This window comes from Perca flavescens, chromosome 1 (genome assembly GCF_004354835.1).
Source record: "Perca flavescens isolate YP-PL-M2 chromosome 1, PFLA_1.0, whole genome shotgun sequence".
Classification (NCBI taxonomy): Eukaryota; Metazoa; Chordata; class Actinopteri; order Perciformes; family Percidae; genus Perca; species Perca flavescens.
The window spans coordinates 26,008,540-26,031,394 of record NC_041331.1 but is presented as its reverse complement, the minus strand read 5'-3'; the positions used below and the strand labels follow the sequence as shown (position 1 = coordinate 26,031,394).

General features: G+C 39.4%; 1 protein-coding gene across 2 annotated transcripts in view; it reads right to left on the bottom strand.

The window, feature by feature from the left end:
- The window catches only part of furina (furin (paired basic amino acid cleaving enzyme) a), a 77,967-nt gene that overhangs the window by 23,533 nt on the left and 31,579 nt on the right, over window positions 1-22,855 (bottom strand). For both annotated transcript variants that reach the window (XM_028575945.1, XM_028575954.1), the window contains exons 3-6: window positions 15,810-15,908; window positions 7,678-7,773; window positions 4,983-5,111; window positions 4,645-4,721 (exon numbers count right to left, since the gene is read on the bottom strand). In XM_028575945.1, the coding sequence (XP_028431746.1) occupies window positions 4,645-4,721; window positions 4,983-5,111; window positions 7,678-7,773; window positions 15,810-15,908 (401 nt within the window). The remainder of the gene's footprint in view (window positions 1-4,644; window positions 4,722-4,982; window positions 5,112-7,677; window positions 7,774-15,809; window positions 15,909-22,855) is intronic.

The window sequence follows — 22,855 nt, the reverse complement described above, 5'->3', positions numbered from 1 at the left end:
CATTCCCAGACAGGAATGCTGGAGCCAGGGCAACACTGTGCCACATCAGGAAAGAACAGAAACAGTGGACATTCATTACTGTAGGAACAATCTATGCCTGCAGGCTTCCATTTAGGCACTCCGGGTATGCAGCCAAATCAAAAATACAAGAATCAAACCACCTCATTAGCATGCACAACAGGCTGTAGCTGCTTTAAGGATATGGACATTTAATCAGAAGGTAGCATGCTAAAACTGCCATAATCAGTTATTAAAAAGTATTTAATTGTATTATCATCATTATTATTATTATTATTATTATTATTATTATTATTATTATTATTATTATCATCATCAATCACTTAAATTGAAATGCAATTTAAACTGTTCGAAACAGAGAGGTCGGAGGTCACAGAAGCTGTAACCCATATTTATTTGACTAACTATTTTTAATAACCTTTAAGACTTCTGCTTTCAAATGTATAATGACAGGTCAGAGAATTTTAATTCATCTGCTGGCCTCTTGGGATCTCTTTAGACACGCTGATGAGTTGAGAGGGCGGAGGTCAATGTCAATGCCACAGTCAACATTGGCAGCACGTCTCTAATGTGTCACAGGACGTCAGTTAGATGGAGTCAGAGGCCTAGCTGCATGCTAATAAAAACATCTTTATAGACACAAAAGTAAACACACACACAGACACACACACACACACACACACAGACACACACACACACACACACACACACACACACACACACACACACACACACACACACACACACACACACACACACACACACACACACACACACACACACACACACACACACACACACACACACACACACACACACACACGTCATCTGGACAATTTTCCAGAGAACCTTATCTCGACATTCCTGGAAGTGAAGGCCTGTTCACTTTGGGAGTTGTATGTCCTACAGCATCCGTGTTTGTGATGCAGCCGATGATAAGGAACAGCTCAGGTGTCTGAGACGGGATGCTGGGCATGCAAGGGCCTATACCTTCAGTGTTCAATGGAGCCTTGCTCCAAATCTTCATTTGACACATTCATTAGTCACTTACATGGTAGGCTAATTCATAGCCAACAAATGTTGTTACAGAGGTGAAGCTCTAAGTTTCTGAATCTTATTATGCAAGGACTAGTATACTTGTCCGGGAGTGCTAAAATAGATTCAAGAAGATGTCCTTTTACTGCTCCCACTCACTGTTCAGAGTGTATCTATGGGTCAAACACTTTTGTGAAATTTCCTTGTGAAAGCAGCATGCTCTGTACTATTTATTCAACATGACTTAAAGGAGACTCTAATTTAAAGGCAAACCAAAAGATAGCAGCAGCTCCAAATAGTATAATAAATGTTTTTTCTATAAAATATAAAATGTTGGACCTGCTCTTAGCTTTACCTTTATATGACATTGTTCATGCATGCATGTAATGTAATGCACACGCGCGCACACACACACACACACACACACACACACACACACACACACACACACACACACACACACACACACACACACACACACACACACACACACACACACACACACAATTATAATGCTTCATTAAACTAGTAACTGTTAAATTTAGCAATGGCCCCCATGGTACAGACTAATAACTTACAGCACAAATCACTAAATGTAGAATTGCACCATAATTAATTAAAAACCTTGACTTTGTGAGTCCATCTGTCAACAGGATGAGAAGGCTTCTGCCAATGAGGGCAAGGCATGACTGAATGTCCTCAATTTGTCTGTATGCACACATTTCTACTGATCTGCTCTCCTGACAAGACTGAAATCACATGAAAACCAAACCTGGATTTAACCTCCAGGCCCCGGCTTTTTATTTAAAACACCATAATGTCTTTACTAATCCTCAACAAAACCTTGATTGAAAAAGTAATTAACTTCTTGGAAAACGGAACAGGAGAGTTTTAAATAAACTTATAGAGACACCATGTGTCTGCGGACGTAGTGAAAAGGCGGGGGAAAGTATTCATCCAACCTGCACTGGGCCAATTGTGCATTACGAAAAAAAGAAAAGGCACAAAAGCATCTTTTTGTCTTGTTATACTGTATAAAATCTGTCACTGATGCTGCAGGTTGTCTTGTGCTGCATAAACCGCAATCCTCTAAGGTGCTACATGTGATAGGCGATACGATAAGTTCTAAATTTGGCTCCTGCAGTTTATGATGCATACAAATTAGTGACTTTACAACAAGAAGATGGCTAAAAGGAAATGTAACCAAAAAAAAAAAAAACACAAAACAATTAATTTATTATGGCTTTTGGTATTGGAAATTTGAAACCAAATCAAATCATATTAACATTTATATCAAAAGGATTTTTAGTAACCAAGTTACTAAAAATCCTTTGTTGTACATAAACTTTTACAAAAGTTTGACATTGCAATGAAATATTGTGACAGATGTACAACATTGCATTGATCTTTTTATCTTCACCCACTTCTCGACCAGAATCTGGCACACATCTTTCATTCACTTGGTGTTTCTCTTTCGCATTAATTAAGTTTTTTTTTTTTTTTTTTAAATCATTGGGGCTCTTGGGGATGTGAATAGTGGTGTTTGTTGTTCATTAGTCTATGGGCTGCACTGAACCTCAAAGGTAAATCTAAACAACTGTTTTGCTCTACTCATTCTTAAATCTGTTAATGGTTCTGCCAGTTACTAATGAGCTGGCCTTCAGGACAAAAGGTCCGGCGATGTTTGTAGAGCACAATAAAGAGAGGAATATGAAGAAAATGTCTAGGGAGAGATTAATGTAGGGTGTGCTGAAAATTAATAAGCCTGCTGTTTGTAATACTGTTAAATAAGTCCCTCCATCCATCGTACATTAAATATTTCTGAATTTACAAGTGCAGTCAGTCTGCACTGCCCCTTGTATACCTTGTTTTTCCTGTGCATGACAATGCTGTATGTTCATTGCACATGTTGAATAATGTGATTCTGACTGCTATAGTTTATGTTGAGAGCTAGCCTTAATCTAAATCAGGAGGCAATGCATTCAAATAAAAAACTCCATACTAGTTTAGCCAGATTTAATCCAGAAAATGCACATTTGGAAACCATCCTGATAGGGGACAGAGAAAACCCTGGAATCAGAAACCTCTAGATCACATGCTGTCTTAGATAAACATGAGGGTGAATGGCCACATTTCTACTGAGCTATCCTCACTGCTTCCCGTATGCTGGGAATGAAAGGCTCCCTTATGGAGGTGAACAGAGTTGGGCTTTCTGCAAGGAACAGACACTTACAGTCTTACACAACCTTACGCATTTTCATGCCCGCCCACAGGTTGTTTACACATGCATCCTGCACCAACCTACTGTAAAGTAAGAGAAACAGGCACACACACAAATATGCTCCCTCTCAATTGGTTTTGCCACAAGCAAGACAGGGAGAGCTGGGTGGCAAGAGATAAGAGCTGAGGTGAGCGAGGGTTGGAAAGAGGTGCAGCCAAATTGAAGGAAACATCAGTAGTAAGTGTCTTAGCTGGGCTCTGGGCCACTACGAGCCACCAGAAGAGCTTAAGCGTGCCTTGGCATAGATTGTGGAGCTGGAGGGATATTCACATTCTTCCACAAGAAATTCCACCATTTAGGGTTGTGTTGATGGTGGTGGTAAAAACAGTTTGAGGCACTGGCACAGAATCTTGGGCTGAGTTAGAAAGCAGCGGCGTATTGTTTGCACTATTCTGCCCCCTGAAAAAGTATTCTCTATTTTGAGTATGAAAACAATTACACACCCTCTACAATCTGCCTCCACTTATATATGTTCCACAAAGCCTTTAAGGAGCTGATTTGGCATTGGCACAATTACGGTATGTTTAGGCCATTCCGCAGCTCTGACTGTATCCCTCTGGCTTCCATATTCATGGTGCTCGCTCCTGGCCCCTGTCTCAGTTGGGTATGTTTGATTTCCATCACTACCTAACTTCTATCTCCCTTGCCCATCACCAGTAATCATGGTGAGCCTCAGGATAAAAAAGCCTCTCAGGCCAGTGGCCCACAAACAGAAGATTACAGCGATTCAGAAATTAAAGTCAGACGGGAGGCAGGCGGCGGGAATGAAGAAAGACGAGCAAGGGCCCTCCAGAGCCAAGAGATTTATGCTGTTTCATTAATGCTGATGAACTTAATTCAAATCAATTCTCTGTGAGACATCACTGTGGTGGTAAACAACTCCTAATGCCATCTGCAGAGGCCACTGCAATAAAGATGTTTTCTTCACATACTACCTTAATCATAGTGTAGATTTACTCTACTTACCCAGGATATACTGTAGACATGCCCCAATGGCACCTGTGTGACTTAAGAGGCCAGAGCAAATCCACAAACTTGGAGCAGGATTTATTTTAGTAAATACCCATTTTTGGAAAGTAAAAACCGCTAAATGGCGGAAAATCTAAATCTCTTGGACAAACCCCATAGGCTCTGGCCTTTAGTTAGGTTTGTTTGTTCCCTATTTACATGTCAGCTATCAGAAAGTGAGGTGAACAAATTACTGAACAAGTGCAATTTCCTCCCTCCTGAAAACACAGGTGGGTGGTTTCAGGACGGGCCAAAAGACAGAGAAGAGTGGAAATGAAATTGTTATTTTTGTAGATTTCTACCTGTTGTCATTTAGCTGTGTATATCGAGGCTGAGGATCTGGGTCACCATCATTCACATCGTAGCTAGCATCCGGGTCCTAAATAAAGACGCAGATAAGCTGTTAGAGTCAGATGCAGAAATCAGTTTGGTAAATCATCAGTATTCAAAAATCTGCCAAATTTAAAAACCTCAAAATCTGTCTTGACTCTTGAAATCCATCAACCACAAAGACGACACTATCTGTAATTGGAAATCTGCTCTATTTATTCTGTTCTTATCTTCTTTCGGTTTGCTGCTGCAGTGTACCGCCTTACCATAGAAAACACAATGTTTCAGCTTATTTAGGAGTTAGACTTACGTAGTTCTGCATCAAGTCAGGATGGTTCTTCTCTATTCCATCATCCAGGATGGACACCACCACACCTTTACCTGTGTAGCCCAACTGCCACGCAGATTTGGCATTCAAGTCACGGTGGTTGCTGTTGTACTAAGGATGGAGAAAGAAAAACAACTTAGATGGAATGTAATTATCCAAGAGACACCTGACAAGAATGTGCTTTTAACTAAATCTGGAAGGGCTTAACTCTATAAGAAAAATAAAGGCAATCATTTAAGACATTTTGATAAGACTGGGCTTTGGACTGAAGCATCGGGAAAAAGGTGCAGCTTAATGCATTGCAGTCATTCTTACTTAGTGAAAAGTTAAAGTTTCTCAATGAGGGCAGAGAGCATCTCTATTCTGAAAGCATCAATGCCATGCATGCATTCATCGCATTTATTTTTAATACCAAGCAACCCACCGGTGATCTGGATCATGGCACAGATCGTAATCATTCTGTATGCTTTTTGATATGCTTTTGACATTCAGCTTGACCTTTCGTTAAGAGCCACGTCTGGCTTTTATCAACTTCAAAGCTCTTCTGTTTAAAGTGCACCGTCGGTTAATTATAATGTGTCTGATGTACCACCGGCCACATTTTCCTCTTAGCTTTAAGACCCTGCAGTCTATCAGAGAGGATGATCATTGACACTACCATCAAGAAGAAAGTCAATTAAAGCTGAAAGTTGTGATCTGCAATGCCCATTCAAATTTAAAAAAGGCCCTTTGTTGATGACACGCTGAGTGTATAATAAATCTAAGAGAGGCATGTGCAAGATTTCATTTTGAATACTGCTAATTAAGTGAGTTATTTTCTTCCTTCAGGTCAGCATTCCTCCTGCACACTAACATCTTGAGCAGTATGTACAGTATGGACAGCTTGATATTTCTGCTTTGAGGCTTGCCCATGACTTATCAGGTCTCATTATTTAGACAAATAAAAAAAAGATTAAATATTGATTAAATATTGATTATAACAGCAGATGCTGACCATTAGCATCTGCCCACTGTGAACACCCTGCCAACAAGCACAGCCACCCTCTCCTCTCGCCAGGTTCAGTTTTAATGAGGCACAGACTTATTTCCTGCTAGTTGAAAGCGGCAGCACATTCCTGCAACCTGAAAACATTTGCTACAAATCTGCACTTCCGAACGTAGATTACTACAATAACTTCTATCTGAAATACACAGAATGTATTTTGATAATGGGAGACAATATTTTTTTTATGTAACTCAGCAGGGTGTAGATATTCGTACAGTATATAACCTGTCCACAAGTTCATTAACAACTAACATGATAACATAGTGGAATCTGTGAAGAGTGGATCTGAGAAAAGCAAAAGTGTTGCTCTAGTTTTCATGTCTTTTGTGTTTTAATGAGCTTTACAGCCTCATGGGATGCCCACACACTTAAACCACACCATAAATAGAAATCAATCTTTATTTTTATGTGTTCCACTCACACAGGTTCAGCACCTCTTTAAAAAGAACCACACAGTGCATCATATTTCTAAATATCAGCAGAGTAGATTTAATCATTTCTAATAAAAACTTCATAAAACATTTGTCGTTTCTTTATGTGCCAACAAAGATGCTAGAGTTGCAACAATTAGTTGGTCGAAAGGCAATTAACAGCAACTATTTTGATAATGTAATTTTTCAAACAACAAATTCCAATCATTTGCCATTTCCAGCTTATTAAATGTGAGGATATGCTGCTTTTTCTTTAGTCAAATATATGATAGTGAGTAAAATATCATTGGGTGCTGGATTATATTCAATTTGGGTTCTGGGAAATTGTGACGGGCATTTTCTTTCTGACATTTTAGAAACGAAAGGATTAATCAAGAAAAGAAAGATTAAAAGATACTAAAGAATACAGGCAGGCTTTAATATCAGTGAAATACTCAGAACTGTAGTGAACGTATGGCAGAATCTATTACATCTAGTCACATTAATACAACCAGGCAGCAGGCTCTTATCTCATCCTTTGCCTTTCAAGTTGCCACTAACTACTCCAACACACTGGGGACGTCAGTCTGCCTCTGTTAAAGCAAAGACATTGTTGAACAACTGGTGATGCAAGTCTGTTTGCATCATCATGAATTTCCTTCTGCTTGAAGCACCCTCAAAGTAATTGAAGGAAGAGTGGAGCCAAACAGAAAATCTCAGGGGTTGTTAGTGCTGCTTTTAACAGGCCAACGTACCAGTGACATTCTTCAAGTCAAATGGAAAAATCAATCAACAGACAACCAGAGCAATTCAAGGTGAATCACCTGTGTCTTTTCCTCTGCTTTCTCTCTTTGTTGCCATGTGGACTAAACCACCAACTTTAAAAAGCATGCAATTTATAATTCAAATGCACTCTGTGTATGCATGTATGCTGTTGTTGTTTAAGCTGAATCCTTTAGGTGAAGTCACTCAGACTTGTGCTTTCATGTTCTGCAAACAAGACACAACAGCATTTCGCACAAAGACTGTATATTGACGGAAGCTTGTCTTTTGACTCTGGGGAAAGATCACAGCCCCAAATTTAATTAAGTGTATTGACTTTGGGTGGATAAAAAGCTCAACCAGTGTGCACACCGCTGAATTATGTCTCACAGACAAACACAAAACACACAGCACAGCCTTTTGTTCAATGACGTTTCTGTTCAGCAGCGTTCATACTCACCAGGTACCACTGGTCTCTGAACTTGGGATCTAACGGCTCTACGAAAACATCCCTCTTTTTTCTCCGTTTCGACACTTGTTGCTCGGCCCAAGTCACCTAAACAAGGAGAGCACAAACACAGAAATAAACATGTAAAGATTAGCAATACAAACAAAACGGTGTTGAAGTAAGGTGATGCTCAGCGGAGAAAAAAAGCCTCCAGCCACAACGGTTACTGCTCACTGTCATAAAACAAAAACAACAGAACAAGAAATAATGATGTGCTGGACATGAGGGTCACCATGTCAAATGAATTAATAGAGATCCAAATTCTCAGCAGGACGACAGCAGACAGAGTGAGATTAGAAGCACATGGGTATCACTAATGAGACTCGCTGATGAACTCCAGAGCAGCACGGGATTAATTAAAACTTCTAGATTAGTGTAAAATGAGATACACCTAAAAAATTATGCACGCTAACAATATACACACAAGAGCTACAAATTAATTCATTCAAGTCTATCAACACAAACGTCTGCAGGCTTTCTTAATGTGCAAGCTCCTGCAGAAAGTGTTGTCAGAAGCAGAACGCATGAAGTGAAAATAAGCCTGCATCTCACTCCCTCTGCAGAGTTGTGCTCGCTATACAGCAAAAACGCCCGAGTAGACAAGGACAGAAAAGAATGTGTCAGAGTAGGAAGACAGAGAACTGCCTGCCGCAAGGACGGAGCACCTGATGTGAAGGACAACCAAATCACAGAGCACCTCTCTCTCTCTCTCCGCCTCTGCAGATCACTAGAGACACAAGAGTAAAAAAGGAAAGAAGTAATGAAGGTCACATTAGCTGCTACATTGAAGCGATGCCAATTCAACACTACCATATCATAACAGCATAATGGAATAATTTCACTTCAAGGAGCAGAGAGGTTTGTGTGCGGGTTCATGTTAGTGTTCGCTCCCTCAGCTCAATCAGTCTAAGTGGAGGAGACGTTTCCACCAGGATTCATCTGATTCTTATTTGTAGATGAGGTCAGCCCTGTGAGGTGCAGCTGCAGCAGTTTACACACAAAACGGGGTGCCAGCTTTTTTCACAATGAACATGCGCACTTAGGGAGCAACACAATTATGGGCCTTGACGGGACAATTGCTGTTGACACAGACGTTGAGAATCCTTACTGTATATGTTCAGAATTGAATATGTCTTTAAAAAAAAGAAAAAAAAGAAAAAAAAAGAAAAGAAAGCTGGCACTGTTAACTTTTTCTTTGTGCTGGCGTTGTCAGCCTAAGGGATTTTGCTTTTGGAAGAAGAAATCTTATCTACTGTACCACATTCAAAAATAAATGCCTGTGTCCTATTTCTGAATTTTATTCTGTTTCATTATCTTGCAGACACACAATGAAAAGGTAAATCAAGGTGGTAAACATGTCGCAGAAAAATGTACCACTGGTCAGAAGCAGTTAAGTTTAAGTATATATTTGTCATTCTCATTATAATGCAAAAATGTCTGTCTCTTAATAATGTAATGTGCATTGCGGCAGGTCCTATGCAGACAACAAAAAAAAGTTAATTCAATATTGCTTTTCGTAGGACTAAACTAAATCTAATTAAACGTTGTCCTCTAAATCTAAAATGAATGACCTCATATTGGCTGCTCATCTCATCTTCACTGAATCAATAAATATTTATCTTATCAATATCAATTTTTTTGAAGGAAAGTTTCAGTTCCCGAGAGTTTCACAAAACTATTCCTAAGTGACATTATTACTACATCTAATTAGTTTGAGAAAGAAGGACAGTTGCTGATGTGCTTCTCTCAGTCAGGCTTTAATATTGACTTTCTGTTTTCAAGAAAATGGCAGTATTGACTGAAATGTCTACAGTCTGACTGACAAAGACTCAGTTGTGTGCAGGGAAGATATTCAACGGCATGACAGTAGTCTGTAATTTTCAGTCAGATAGAAACAAGCCATTTTCTCTTGCGTCATAAGGCGGTGTGTGTGATTTCCCCTCTTCCATTTCCTCAACTGCTTTTCAACATGAAATCCTGTATGAAACTTCTGCTGTTTTCTCACATACGTAAGAGATAGTTCTCGGACTCGGTTCAAACATGACAGGATTCTTAAGAAAAAAGGAGGCAATGTTTGTGCAATATAAGTTTTCTAGGGCAACACAGGAAGTTATGTTTAATGTACACGGCAACGGACCGTTCACTGTACCGTGTTTAGATTGTGGAGTTTGTATTGCATCAAATGCTCCTAAAACCATCTCATTATCACTGCCAAGCATGGTGTAGCTTTTAATTCCATTGGTATTGTTTTGCATACTGTAAGCAAAACCAGCATATGTAAGTCACTGTAATCGTGTGCATGCCATTTACTGATCACATTATATGCTTAAATTAAATCCAAATTTGTCTCTTAAGGGTCTTGTTATGACATGACACAACAATTACAGCAGCCACAAAGGTATCACTGCAGTTCAGTAATCAATATTAAAGAATACATTTGTTTCTCAAAAGGGAAATCTTTTCACTTGCCCAACTTAAGGTCGAACCACAGGGCCAGGCTCGACAAGAAAACAAGATAACATGACTGCTCAATCAAAGCTCATATACTTTCAGCAATCGTGCAAATAAGCTTCAGTACAATAACTACGGTTTCTGCTCCTTTTAGCTGCAGACACCTCAGTGACCAGGGCTACTAATTTGTGCAGTCCTCCTAATGTCACACACAGTTCTTGGAAGTGTCCATCAAAACACAGCAAATACAGGTCTTTGCTTAGTCCTACTCATGAGGAAATGGCGGCACAGATGAGTGTTTTGGGTGTGTTCACAAACACACATTGGGGATGCTTAAATCAGTAAACCCTGGGGGAAAAACTTCCTGAAAGCTGCATACTAGTACAGTAATTACCTTCATTTCAGTACTTTGTGTTCCATGCGTGGGAAGAAATACATAATTTCAGTGCGCAAATGAATTAAAATTAATCATTTAACACTGTTCAGTTGTAAGTTGCATAAAGAGTCCTTACATTGTGAGTACGCCAGTGACCCTTCTGTTAAATTAACTATTTGAATATTAAACTAAACCTGAGATCAAAGTCCTCATTTCCAAAACAATAAATTCTGCTCCCTATTCATATTCACAACAAACAAGAAACAACACAAGTTGTATTTTTCAGCTTCAAACTCATAATTCATATTGAACAGATTCCCTACTTTTGGCAGGAGCGTAACAACAAAATTTCCATTTTGCAGTATTCATGTGAAGGGTCTTTTGAAAACTTTAATAGTCCATGACAGAACACAGAGCCCAGAAGTTGACAAACAGCATTTTTCATTATAAATGGGCTTTGAAAATGGAAAACGGTGTCTATCTCATGCGTCCAGACGGATCCAGTGCAGAACTAATGTTCATAAACAGACTGCTCGGTTTGTGTTTAGGTGAAGAATCGTATCTGTCTAACAAATAGATTCCCAACCCTACTCATTCTGTCCCACCCAACTCTTTGTCCTTCTTCATTATATAAACATAGCATCCTCCCTCTGAGGCCAAACGGAAGCCTCAAATAAAGCATCATTACAATAAGGGATCACACTAGATCAGTGGCTTGGTCGTTTATATTTATGCTAAAGCCTGCTGCTATTCATACTATAGTTATAAAACTGGCAATAAAACCAGTCAAACAAATGATGATAATGTTCTGGGTTTCTGAGCCACTTGTTGATTTGCTATGTCTGTCTTATTCCTTCTCTTCTTTTCAACAAACCAAACAAGAACACCAAAGCAAAGCAAACTGCCCGCTACAACAACATAATAAAACAGAAAACCGTAGACTACGGCGGTAGTAGATAGAGCAGAGTTTTAAATCTTCAATAGAGCCTATTAACAGGGCTCTGTTAGCCAGTCTAGGAGATCTGGCAGAGGTCCAGGTGCTTTTGTCAGTAATTAGACACTCTTCAAAGAGAGTTTACTGAGCCTTTTGTTCAGGCTTCATCTCGAACAGTTTAAAAGCTGCAGGGACCGTCTCTCTGGAATTAAAAAATTCCTCCCATTAGAAATATTTTTGCAATGTTTTACCTTTTTAGAAAAAAATGATGAAAATGAGAATCAAATTTGCAATGATCTGCTGGTTAATGAAAGCTCTGATCAGACTATTAATTGCAACACAGTTACAGAAATGGATCGATGTTTAGATCCAATAGTGTTTATACATTTTTTTTTAAATAAGGGGATTTGGTAAAAATGGCAAGCTATTGCAGCATTTGCATAGCTCCCTTGATTGAATACACAAACAAATAGATAAAACTAAAATTGGTAGATTCCTGTGGGTACTGACAAACTGACCTGACCCCTCCTGTACAGACAGGAGGACCTGGAACTATAATGCTCCACTTTCTCAGAGGTGCTGTGGGGAAAAAAGGAATTCAACAACAGGAAATGGAGCTGCAGAGTAAAGGAAATCCCAAAGAGGGAGGTGCAGATTTCATTCACTTTTTTTTTTTTTTTTTTTTTTTTTTTTTAAATGGCAGTAGATTCCTTTTGACATTTGCTTCTCCAGTGGCACTTGTATATACGTATTAATATGGAGATTTATCTACATTACTATAATACTGAAAGGAGCTGGAGACAATTTAGATGTAACCATGTTCATATAATTTCCAGAGATTACAGAGAGAGAAAAAAGAAGAGACAAGAGAGTGTTATAAGAAGGCAAAGAAAAGGGGAAAAGGGGAATAGTGGAAACGTTCCCTCACAATTCACAGTTGTGAGACAAGTTTCTGGTAGACTCTATCGTAGGGCTGGGCGATATAGCTGAAAACTGTATTGCGATATAAGGGTTTCATATCGGTCGATATCGATAATTATTGATATTTTTTATGACCTATTTAAAATAAGGACCAGGAGAAAAATATATTAAATTCAAACATTTTTATTTTAAACTTAACCTTCCTCTGATTATAATCCCCTCAGTTATAAAGCAGGAATGTCAACACAACCATGGAAAACACTCAAATAATTAAAATGTAAACATAGGTCTAAAATCACAATGAACACTTAACAATTATCTCTTAACATTAAGGTGCAAACTTAAAGAATAGGTAAGAAATGCTTCATAAAGTGTAATAAAATAGTGCAAAATGTTAAATATAATAAACCTGAGAAACTATTTTCTGCAGGTTTAGTGCTAGGTTGGTAACCTGGCTTCTGAACAGACATGTCTGCCTCCGTTATTTCTTTGTATCGTTTAGTAAGGCGCTGATGCAGAGTACCTCTCCATGGCGGTCTGCTGCTTGTGCGGTGTAGCAGCTGCAGATGTTGTTGGACGTTGCTGGCAAATACGGCTGTGCTCCAAAGTGTGAGCGCGGCTAAGGTGGTAAAACAAGTTTGTGGTAGTACCAGTGTTGGTGGGGACGACGGTCTGACGACATTGGTCTGTCTACGGTCACACTTATAAAATCCCCAAAAACTGCCATACTGACTTTTGTTTTATCAACAATTACCTCGCTCGCTGCGGCACTCACTTTCCACTTATCACTCCACGCCGGTTCTGTTATTGAAGAACACGAGACAGTGATGTGGCGCAACCAAACTTGATACTGTTACATGATTGGCTGTTAGAGTGTAACTCCCTACGTTGCTAGGTTAACAGAGAGCGAGTGCCTTTGTTCATGCAACCAAACTTGCTTCACAATCTCTGGTTTTTTCCAAGGGGGTAAGCTCAAGGGGGTAAGCTTCGCTTCAGAACTCGAGCAATCATGGCGCCATTTTGTTGCCAACTGGCCATCACCTCCTGTTAGCATTCCGCTGACCGCCATTTTTTTTTTACGTCACTTGACTGCGAATAACTTTACATCTGAAGCGTTTAAAGACTCTATTTGTCCGTTGTTTAGTTCCAAAGAAACACGGCAATGTATAAAAGGCTTCATTACCTTGAACCTCACGTTATGGCTCCGTAGCAGACGTTTTTGTAAAAATAGGCTAACGATTGTGTCATAACCAAGTGACTAACTGTCGCATAGTAGAGGAATTACCGTATAGTACAGGAGAAGCTCGCAGGCAGTTTTGACTTACATGAGATGTTTAGGTTTAATTACTAATGTTAACTAGCATGTTAGTGATCAATAATTAGCCTGTGCCCATGTTATCTCCTTACATACACCTACAGTCTCCGTATCTGTAAGATTGGGAATGATTGAGATTTCTCTTGGCACAGCTACCAGAAGACTTACAACTTTCAGACACGTTGCTCACGTCACATTCTCTCAGTTGGAGGCTGCGCAGTAAAGCTGGCCATCACCGGAAAAGTGCTTCTAATAGCCTTCACTGGTCTCCGTCCAGAGCAACGGGGTCTATTGGTCCATTATATACTGTCTATGGTTTCTTCTGATGAAGAAAAACAAGTTATCGAACATTTTATCGACCGCATTTTCTATTGATATTGATTACGTGTCTATCGCGAGACATATCGTTATCGTTTTATCGCCCAGCCCTACTCTATCGTTAGGAGGAGAAAATATAATGCAAGAATGAAGTCGGATCAGCGAGGAAACAAAGAATTCAACAACGACTCAAGGACCCTGAGCCAGTCTGCTGGATCAGCATTGGAGTCAATTGGTCACTATTGGCTATATAAAGTCAAAGCCATTTCAGATTCATTGTTCATTTTAACCCATTGTGCTCTGGGTAGGCCAGCTGTCAAATGGCCCTGCTGCTCTGTGATAAAACACTTTAACGTTCTCCTGATGCACAGCGTTGTCAGCCAGGGAACCACGGAGGAGCACAAACAAATAAATAGCAGCCAGCAGTTCCAATTAATATTTTTCACATTGACAGCGAGTTTCGCCAAGCGATGCAAGAAAGTCTGCTCTGGTTTTTTTCTTCAAAAGTGACTGTTTTTGTTTTCTTTGCTTCAGCAACATTTAACAGCTACACAGCTGCTCTGAAGTGCAGCTGTCAACTGAAACTTACATGTAAACTTTTGAGTTTACTGAGCATGCAGAGAGGCTGTCTGAAACTGAACCCCACTGTCATAACAACAATAGACTTACACTTCCCTGTAAACAGATCAAATAGATTCAAGGTTTTCAAAGGGGGGCTCCAAACTGTTTCAGGGGAGGCTCAGTGAACGGAAGTGAAAAAATATTGCATTAATTATTACATTAGTAATCAAAAGAAGATCACATAGAATAGCCAAAATGTGTGTGATGTGGTTAAATAAATAGTTCAGAGATACAGTAGTATGAATGTAACTGTTTTCCCAATTTCCCAGAGTCAGAAACTAATAAAGGCCTTTGGACAGACCCTTTGTTATGTATTTGGTGTAGTCTGTAGATTGTTAAACAGCAATCAAAAAGCAATACTTTCTACATACTTAAAGTCCCACTCCCGACACATTTTAAAGTACGTAAAAATACGCTGCCTGCTTTCTTTCGGCGCCCATTTTAATCGGGCTGTTCAGTTAAGACAAGTTGACGTGAAGCTCTGTGACCAGAGAGCCGACATCTTTTTATTTTTATTTTGTTTTTTTAAGTTTTAAAAGAACTTCTACATCTACTTTCTCTGGCGCACACTCCCTTGTATTCCCACAGCTATGAATGTTAATTTCACACTCTTCCCTTTGTCCTTCCCAATGGGGTAGGACAGACTCATTGAAACTTACCTCAAACTCTCTTGCAAAACAGCGAGATAATATAGAAACGTGTAATTTCAATTAGATCAGTCAAGGAGGAGGCAGTAGGTTTCACAGAAGAGTGCAATGTATCTGGGGAGCAACAGCTCCCCTCCAAGCACGCAGGTGAAAGGAAAACAGGCAGTGTGGATGCTGCGGCTCGTCTGAGACAGCCATTAAAAAAGGTGAAATATGAGGGCTAAGGTATTTGGTTCTTTGCCTTGTGGTGTGTGTGTGTTATTGTATTCCTCTTTGTTTTCTACTGTGCTTCTCCTTCTCATTGTAAGAAAAGAGCTCTGACCATTTTATCCGTAGCTACAGTAATGGCAACACCACAACCACCACTCATGGATGACACTTCAAATACAGCAACTGTACCCACACTTCCTCCCCACAGCATACTCCAAAACATCAATAAACTTTATGCACATCCATGAACACACAGTCCATCAATCATAGCCCCTGAAATAAACTTCTTACCTTGGGATCTCTTGAAAGTCGGACGTGTGTCCCCCTGTGATCTGACAGCGATCTTTTCACCACTGTACGATGCTGGAAGTGATAATAATCACCAAATACCTGAAAAGACAACAGAATACGATCAGTTATCACATGAGGAAATTTAAATCTGTAATCTGATAATAGCGCTACACATCTGATAGTAGCTTCAATGAAGTAAGAATGACTGGTCGTGCTAAATCACTACCACTAAGCCCCTTTGTCAAAAATACAGAAAGGTTGAGTGCAGTATACCAGTCAGTACAAAACAGTGGAAAATACATAGCTGCATAACCAAATAACACATGAAGCCATGAATCAAACTACATATAAAAAATATATCTAAATATATACATACATGCAGTAAATCCATTATTTATGAATATATTTTACAGCAGTGTTAACCACAGCGCCTTACAGCATCAACTGAAACAAAAGCAGGATCAAATAACCTTGATATTTGCCCTTTTCTCTCTATAGCAATCTTCTGCTCAGGTGCTAGGAGGTTAACAAATCTCTCCCCAACCTTGCGACTGCAAATCATATTCCTCTGCATTTTGCGGTGCCAAGTGAGGCTAATGGGCTGCATTAGCTGGCAAAAGGTGCACTCACAATTAGAGAAGCCTATTTCCATTATCAAAAACCCTAACCCAACTCCACCACCACAGTGACTTACGTATTCCCGTGTGGGAACCCTGATACATGACCCATAATCCTCTTTGCTCAGTCCAATTATTACCACTGTGTAATCAAGGTCATTAATAGAGCAGTGAACTGCGACAAACTTCAAAGAATATGTTGTCTGAGCAAAGAAACACACTCCACATCACAGCTGAGCAGTTTCAGAGGGAAGATAACTTGATGGTGTGAATCTACACAAGTACTGAAACAACTGGCCAAATAATTGATTAACAGAATACAACCTGATAACAGATTAATAATTCTAATTATTTATCAAGTAAAAGACCAACAGTTGCTGGTTACAGTCTCTCAAATTTGATGATCTGCTTGCTTTTCTACAATTTTTACATTCAGCGTTAAATACGGTGTTCAGAGCCAACCAATCAAACTTCTATGAGGTACTCAGGTGGTGTTAACTGCTCCATATGCACTAAACTGTTAAATAATGACTTCACTGAAGAGAAAAAGGGGGAACAGTGAGTCATAAACAAAATTACTACAGCACACTGATTTTAGATGGGAGTTCAACATAATTATAGGCAGCATAAACAAGGAGAAAAATCCATTAGAGCTGCTAAGATTAATCGATTAATTGATTAGTTGTCAACTCTTAAATTAATCAGCAACTATTTTGATAATCGATTAGTCGGTTTGAGTAATTTTTTAAGACAAAAGTAAAAATTCTTTCATTCCAGCTTCTTAAATGTGAATATTTTCTAGTTTCTTCTCTCCTCTGTGACAGTAAACTGAATATCTTTGAGTTGTGGACAAAACAAGACATTTGATGACGTCATCTTGGGTTTTGGGAAACACTGATCCACATTTTTTCACCATTTTCTGACATTTTATAGAGCAAACAACTAATCGAATAATCGAGAAAATAATCAACAGATTAATTGACTATGAAAATATTCGTTAGTTGCAGCCCTAAAATCCATACATATTTTGTCAACAGACTGGGATGCTTTGTGTCCAGCAACGGTTGATGCAGAGCTAAGGTACTGCAGTGTGTGTACTGCATTCTTTTACTAAAGAGTCCCGCTTCAGTCCCCCCAACCTCCTCTGCTCCCATTTAATCACAGTAAACAGGCCAATTCCAGCCAGGCTGACACAAAAAGCCTCTGCACACAAAGCCAGTGGACAATAGGGAGGCAATAACCAAGAGGGAAGACACACTTTACAGTGATATTCAGCACAGAGGTGGAACCACCACAACTGTGTGTGTGTGTGTGTGTGTGTGTGTGTGTGTGTGTGTGTGTGTGTGTGTGTGTGTGTGTGTGTGTGTGTGTGTGTGTGTGTGTGTGTGTGTGTGTGTGTGAGACTGAGGCAGTAAAACCATTAAAGAACTAGATGATAACAGGATAAACACTGGTTTCTGAGCAGCGGAAGGAGAGAAGAAAAAGATCAGGTAGTGGGTCCATTGTGTTAGCCCAGCTAGGTGACTGGGAGGTGGGACACTGATCAAAGACATGGGTGGAGAGTGGCAGTGGCCCATTACGCAACTCTAAATAACAATAATACCAGTGTAAAGTATAATATAATATTAGTGCTGTCAAACTGATCACATTAATATCATAGTTAACTCGCAATTAATCGCACATTTTTATCTATTCTAAATGTCTCTGGATTTCTTTTTCTCATTTTAATGCTCTTATCAACATGGAAAAGTGGATCGGCTTGCTTTGTGCTTTTGTCGCCTGGCTTTGAAGAGGGGGCGGAGAATTTGCATCAGCTGTGTGCTTGGCCATCAAGTGGTATTTCAGACTGGACGTGCTGCGATGATAGCTCAGTTCACAACGACAAAACACACAGACCACTTTGGTCTCGTCAATGGAACCATTTGGCAACTTTTTAAAATTAAACTTTCCATTCAAAATCGTCTCGCCATCCACTCAAAACGTAACGTTAGCCTGCTACTCTTTGGCTGGCTCGCAAGCTCAAACAAGTGTGTGCAGCGTGCCTGTTGTTTTGTTTCTGGTCTAGCTAGATCCGGTGTGGTGTTGTAGTTTTTCTAACGTTACTAGTTGTTGCAACAGCATGTGAAAAAAAACTACAAAGTTTGCTGGGCCAAAAAGAACATTAATCTTGCGATAAAAAAAATGTACGCCGTTGAAATGGGTTTGTGTGAATGCAGTTAATAACGCGTTTAACTGACAGCACTATATAATATAATTTAACACAAAGCACCAATCAATTCTTTTCCGAAGAGGATTTATCATAGTTTAAAGCAGCTACTGGTGATGCATCCTGTATTTATGGGCCCATTTTGGCCCATGTGAGGTATTTTCTATTAAACATGATATCCCATAGATCCCATACATGTTAGTTTTTCAGGACAGCAACAAAAACAGTTTGATAGAATTTAAAAAAAGAGAAATATAAATATCAGGTTTTGATAAGAAAATTCAAATCAAAGAGAAACAACTTCAATCGAAACTCATCATTCTGCGGTCCACTGCAGAGGTCACCAACCCCAATATGTCTAACGACAGCATCGTCAACAGTTTTTAATGTAGCAATAACACAACACATGCTGGGTTTTTTAATCAGACAGTGCTACTTTAACTTTCTGTGTTTAATTGCTGTTTAGGCAACTTTTTGTGCTAATTGTGGTCTTCACTTTTAAATATAGCGATCTGAAAAGTGTGTCGAGCTCACAAGCATCTGGAGCATCTGGTCAACAATAATGCTGCGTAATGTAGCATGGGGAAATTTGGGTATAATACTTTATTAGAAAATAACACCCGAAATGCTCTGTACATCACATGATGCACAGTACTCAAGGCTTATTGACTTCTTCCTAAAACTTCAACTACTAATTCTACATGTCTACACTTCTTTGAGAAGGTAGATTTTTATTTTTATTTTTTTAAATCCATGGACACTCGCAACAATTACAACAACCTCCCTACAAGCAAGAGAACAGGTCAAGACTGAGCAGCCTCTGACTGGACAGAGATAGGTTCTGAGATAAAAAAAAAATTTAAAAAACTTGTGCATATGCATGAGGCATAAATGCACGGATAAACACAGAGGTCACCTCACATTAAAAACAGCTCAACTGTGTCAAACATTTGCAAACACACACTCACGTCACTCAACAAAATGAAGTCTATTCTAGTTGCGCTAAATGTCTACCCCTGCAGCTCAATCATCGTTTGGCAATCAGCAACAACACTTAAGAGCTTTATGTTTTCGACCATTTAATCTCAGGACCACAATGTGTCTGTGGGGCTTAACTGCTTTCCACTGGAAAAAGGGCCATTTAAAACAAAGACATTCAGATGGAAAAAGGGAAGAGGAAACACACGGACCAGGACTTGTGAGTGACCATTACTAATGTGATAAGCTGGGCACTGATAGAGCACAACAGGCTTAACCTGTGCTCTCCGAGTGGCCTATTACTGAAGTGAAGCATTAATCCATCAACCTCATTAAAATGCGAGGTAACAGACAGTGGAAAATTACTGTCTGCTGGTTTGTTTCCATGTTTGCTGCCACCCTGCCTGCCAAATTTACCTTGTGGGAAAGCACTTATCAAAAGGTCTGGTTTCGCATCTCCAGTGACTGTTGACACATTTATGTTTTACAAAGAACCAAACAATGTCTGGAGACAAAGTGGGAAAGAGGTTTGCGGGCTGCAATAAAGTGATATGAAACAGTTTTCCATATGTAACTGTGAATGTCAAGAACAAAGCCTGTGGATTTTGTAAATTTCAATTGAGAGGAGGCCGCAAATTGCAGTTAAACTACAGACACATCAATCCTGACACATTTCACATCAATCACGGCACATTTCCTTTCAGTTTTGACATTTAACTGCATTTGATTTAGGGGCATCAGGATGTAGGAAATTACCATATTTTGTTTGTGCACCAGCGGGTTGAGATAAATTGAGAAAATAAGACGTAAGCAGGCACATGTGATATAGCCTCCTAAAATAGTTCAGCAACTTGTTTATATAATGAGGCTGGAGTCTAACTAGTCAGTGCGGGGAATGGGTAGGACAGGGGCACGGCTGCCACAGTGGCAGCTGGACGCAGCCGGCATTTTCTGTTAAGGTGGGCAGAGTAGACCGAGCTACTGGTCTGCCTTTCTACCAAACTGCACTTAGTGTTTCCGAGATATGGTTTCTTCTCATTGCCACCCCCCCTACACACACACTTCTTTATTTATCCCACAGCAGTCATTCTGTCTCTCCTTACGAGTTAGCCTTCAGTTTGGCATTTAGGTTTTGTGTTGTACATGATAAGAACATAAGATAAATCGACGGTTTTGGTAGCTTTCACACTGCAGAGGTGTACACAGTTGTAGGTGAAGTGTGCAGAAAACTTACATCTAAACATCTAAATCATCTAGAAATAAACTATTACTTTTATGAAGCCTTAGAAGGCAAACTCAAGCGATCTTATTTATCAACACACTGTTCTATTCTCAACAAGCTGCCGGCCACATTCCTCTACTGTGTTTATACAGTAAATACAGATTATGATTCTTGGCACAGTCTACTGTTTACCTGGATTGTTCTGAAGAAGTTAAATTAGTCCATTAAATGGCGTTGACAAAAACAAGTGGATTAAACAGGATGGTGAAATATGGTGCATTTGAGTAGGGAGGACAGTGAGGGAAAAACCCCAATGACTTCAATATCGACTAATAATTTGGCCAGAGGGCCTTAGTTTAAGCCCCTATAACATAAAGTAGAGGACGTTGTTCAATGTTTTGTAGCTGACGGAGGGCTGCTGTATACAAAAGCCACTATTCACTCTGGAGGTCATTGAGTATCTTGTGATTATCACGTCTCTGTCACCAGATAATAAAAAAAAAAAGACATTCTAAAGCTTTAAGTGCATCTTTCATATGCTTCTGCACAATGATTTCTTGGACTATTTAATAACCAGTCCCTCAGTGTTGTCCTTCGTTTGACCATATGAAATCTTTAGTCTGAACTGTTATTCTATCTTGTAGATCTGGAAAGAAAATGAATTATTCTGCTTACATCAGATTACATTGCGCCATGTGCTTGGCTGTTTGCCCATGATTAGCTTTTCCCACATCTGCAACCTTGGCTCCTCGACGAAATAACCCTCTCCCTTAGGTCAAGATTGTAGAGTTGCAAAGCCTGAGGACCTTTCTCTTTCAGCAAAACCCTTAAGTACCACTTTTCCCTCTTCTACTCACACCTGACCTTGTTCTTGTCTCGCATTAAGAAAAAGTTTGAGCGAATGGCTTTGGTTTCTTTTTCATGAATTAGGGACTCAAGAATGATTTTTAAAATCAAATTTTCCTCTTTGTGTTGGTTGAAAGAAACAAAAAAACACAGAATGTGTATTTAGTTAAAGTTTGTTTCCATATGCAGGCGGTGATATTCTGATTTAGAATATCTGATTTGTGTTGATTGTGTTGTTATGCATGTGTCCATGTAAACTGTAAAGTGCTCAGTGCTTAGGAGTACATTAATAGTTTTACATTCAGGTAGAATTTTCGAAAATGTTTAACATTTCCAAATGTTTCTTTTCAAAGCCCAGATGCTTTGATTTAGTTTTTGCTCCACCGGTCGCCCTCCCACTGTACTGTGGAGCTTCTCTATTGATTCAATGATACCAACGTTTAAAAGTCACCACATTACAGTACAGTAAATAGACTACAGTAAATGTTCTGGTTTGTAAAACAATGACTAGACTTCACAGGTTGTTACAAGTTCAGGTTATTGGAATTAATTATGGGTTGTTATGTTCCTTTAGTGGAAGAGAACCAACTGAATGGTGGTGGTGTTTAGATGATGGCTTGCGTGCATTTGTCTGTGTTTGTGAGGTATACACATCTTTGCAGTGCCGCTACACCATCAGTCATATTCGATGACAGACGATCCGTTAATTGTTGGTGAAAGGGTACATGCATAATTTCAGGGGAAGCATTTTGTTTGCTTGTTGGCAATACTGTTACTGTGATGTGATGCAATGATGGCAAACCCCGTGACATTTTTACTACTTATTAACTTGTAAGTAGACAGTAAATGTCAATGTTGTACCAAGACTAAGATAAATACTACTTTTATTTATGGTAAACCTCTCAGATCACAATGTAATAGTAATAAAAAGGGGATATTATCCTATTGTATGCTCCATCATCCCTCCTGGGTTTCTGCATTAGTACAACATCTTGTCCACTGCAGTACACCTCGACTTTATAGAGTGGATGAGCGTGTAAAAAGTTTATAGTGTCATGGCAGAACTGCTGCAGGGCTGTTAGCTCACAGGTCGATGACAGCTGTCCTCAGATGACTAACTCTTCACAGTGAGGTCTTTATGGTGCTGCAACGGTAAAGTCAGACAAGCACAAGACAG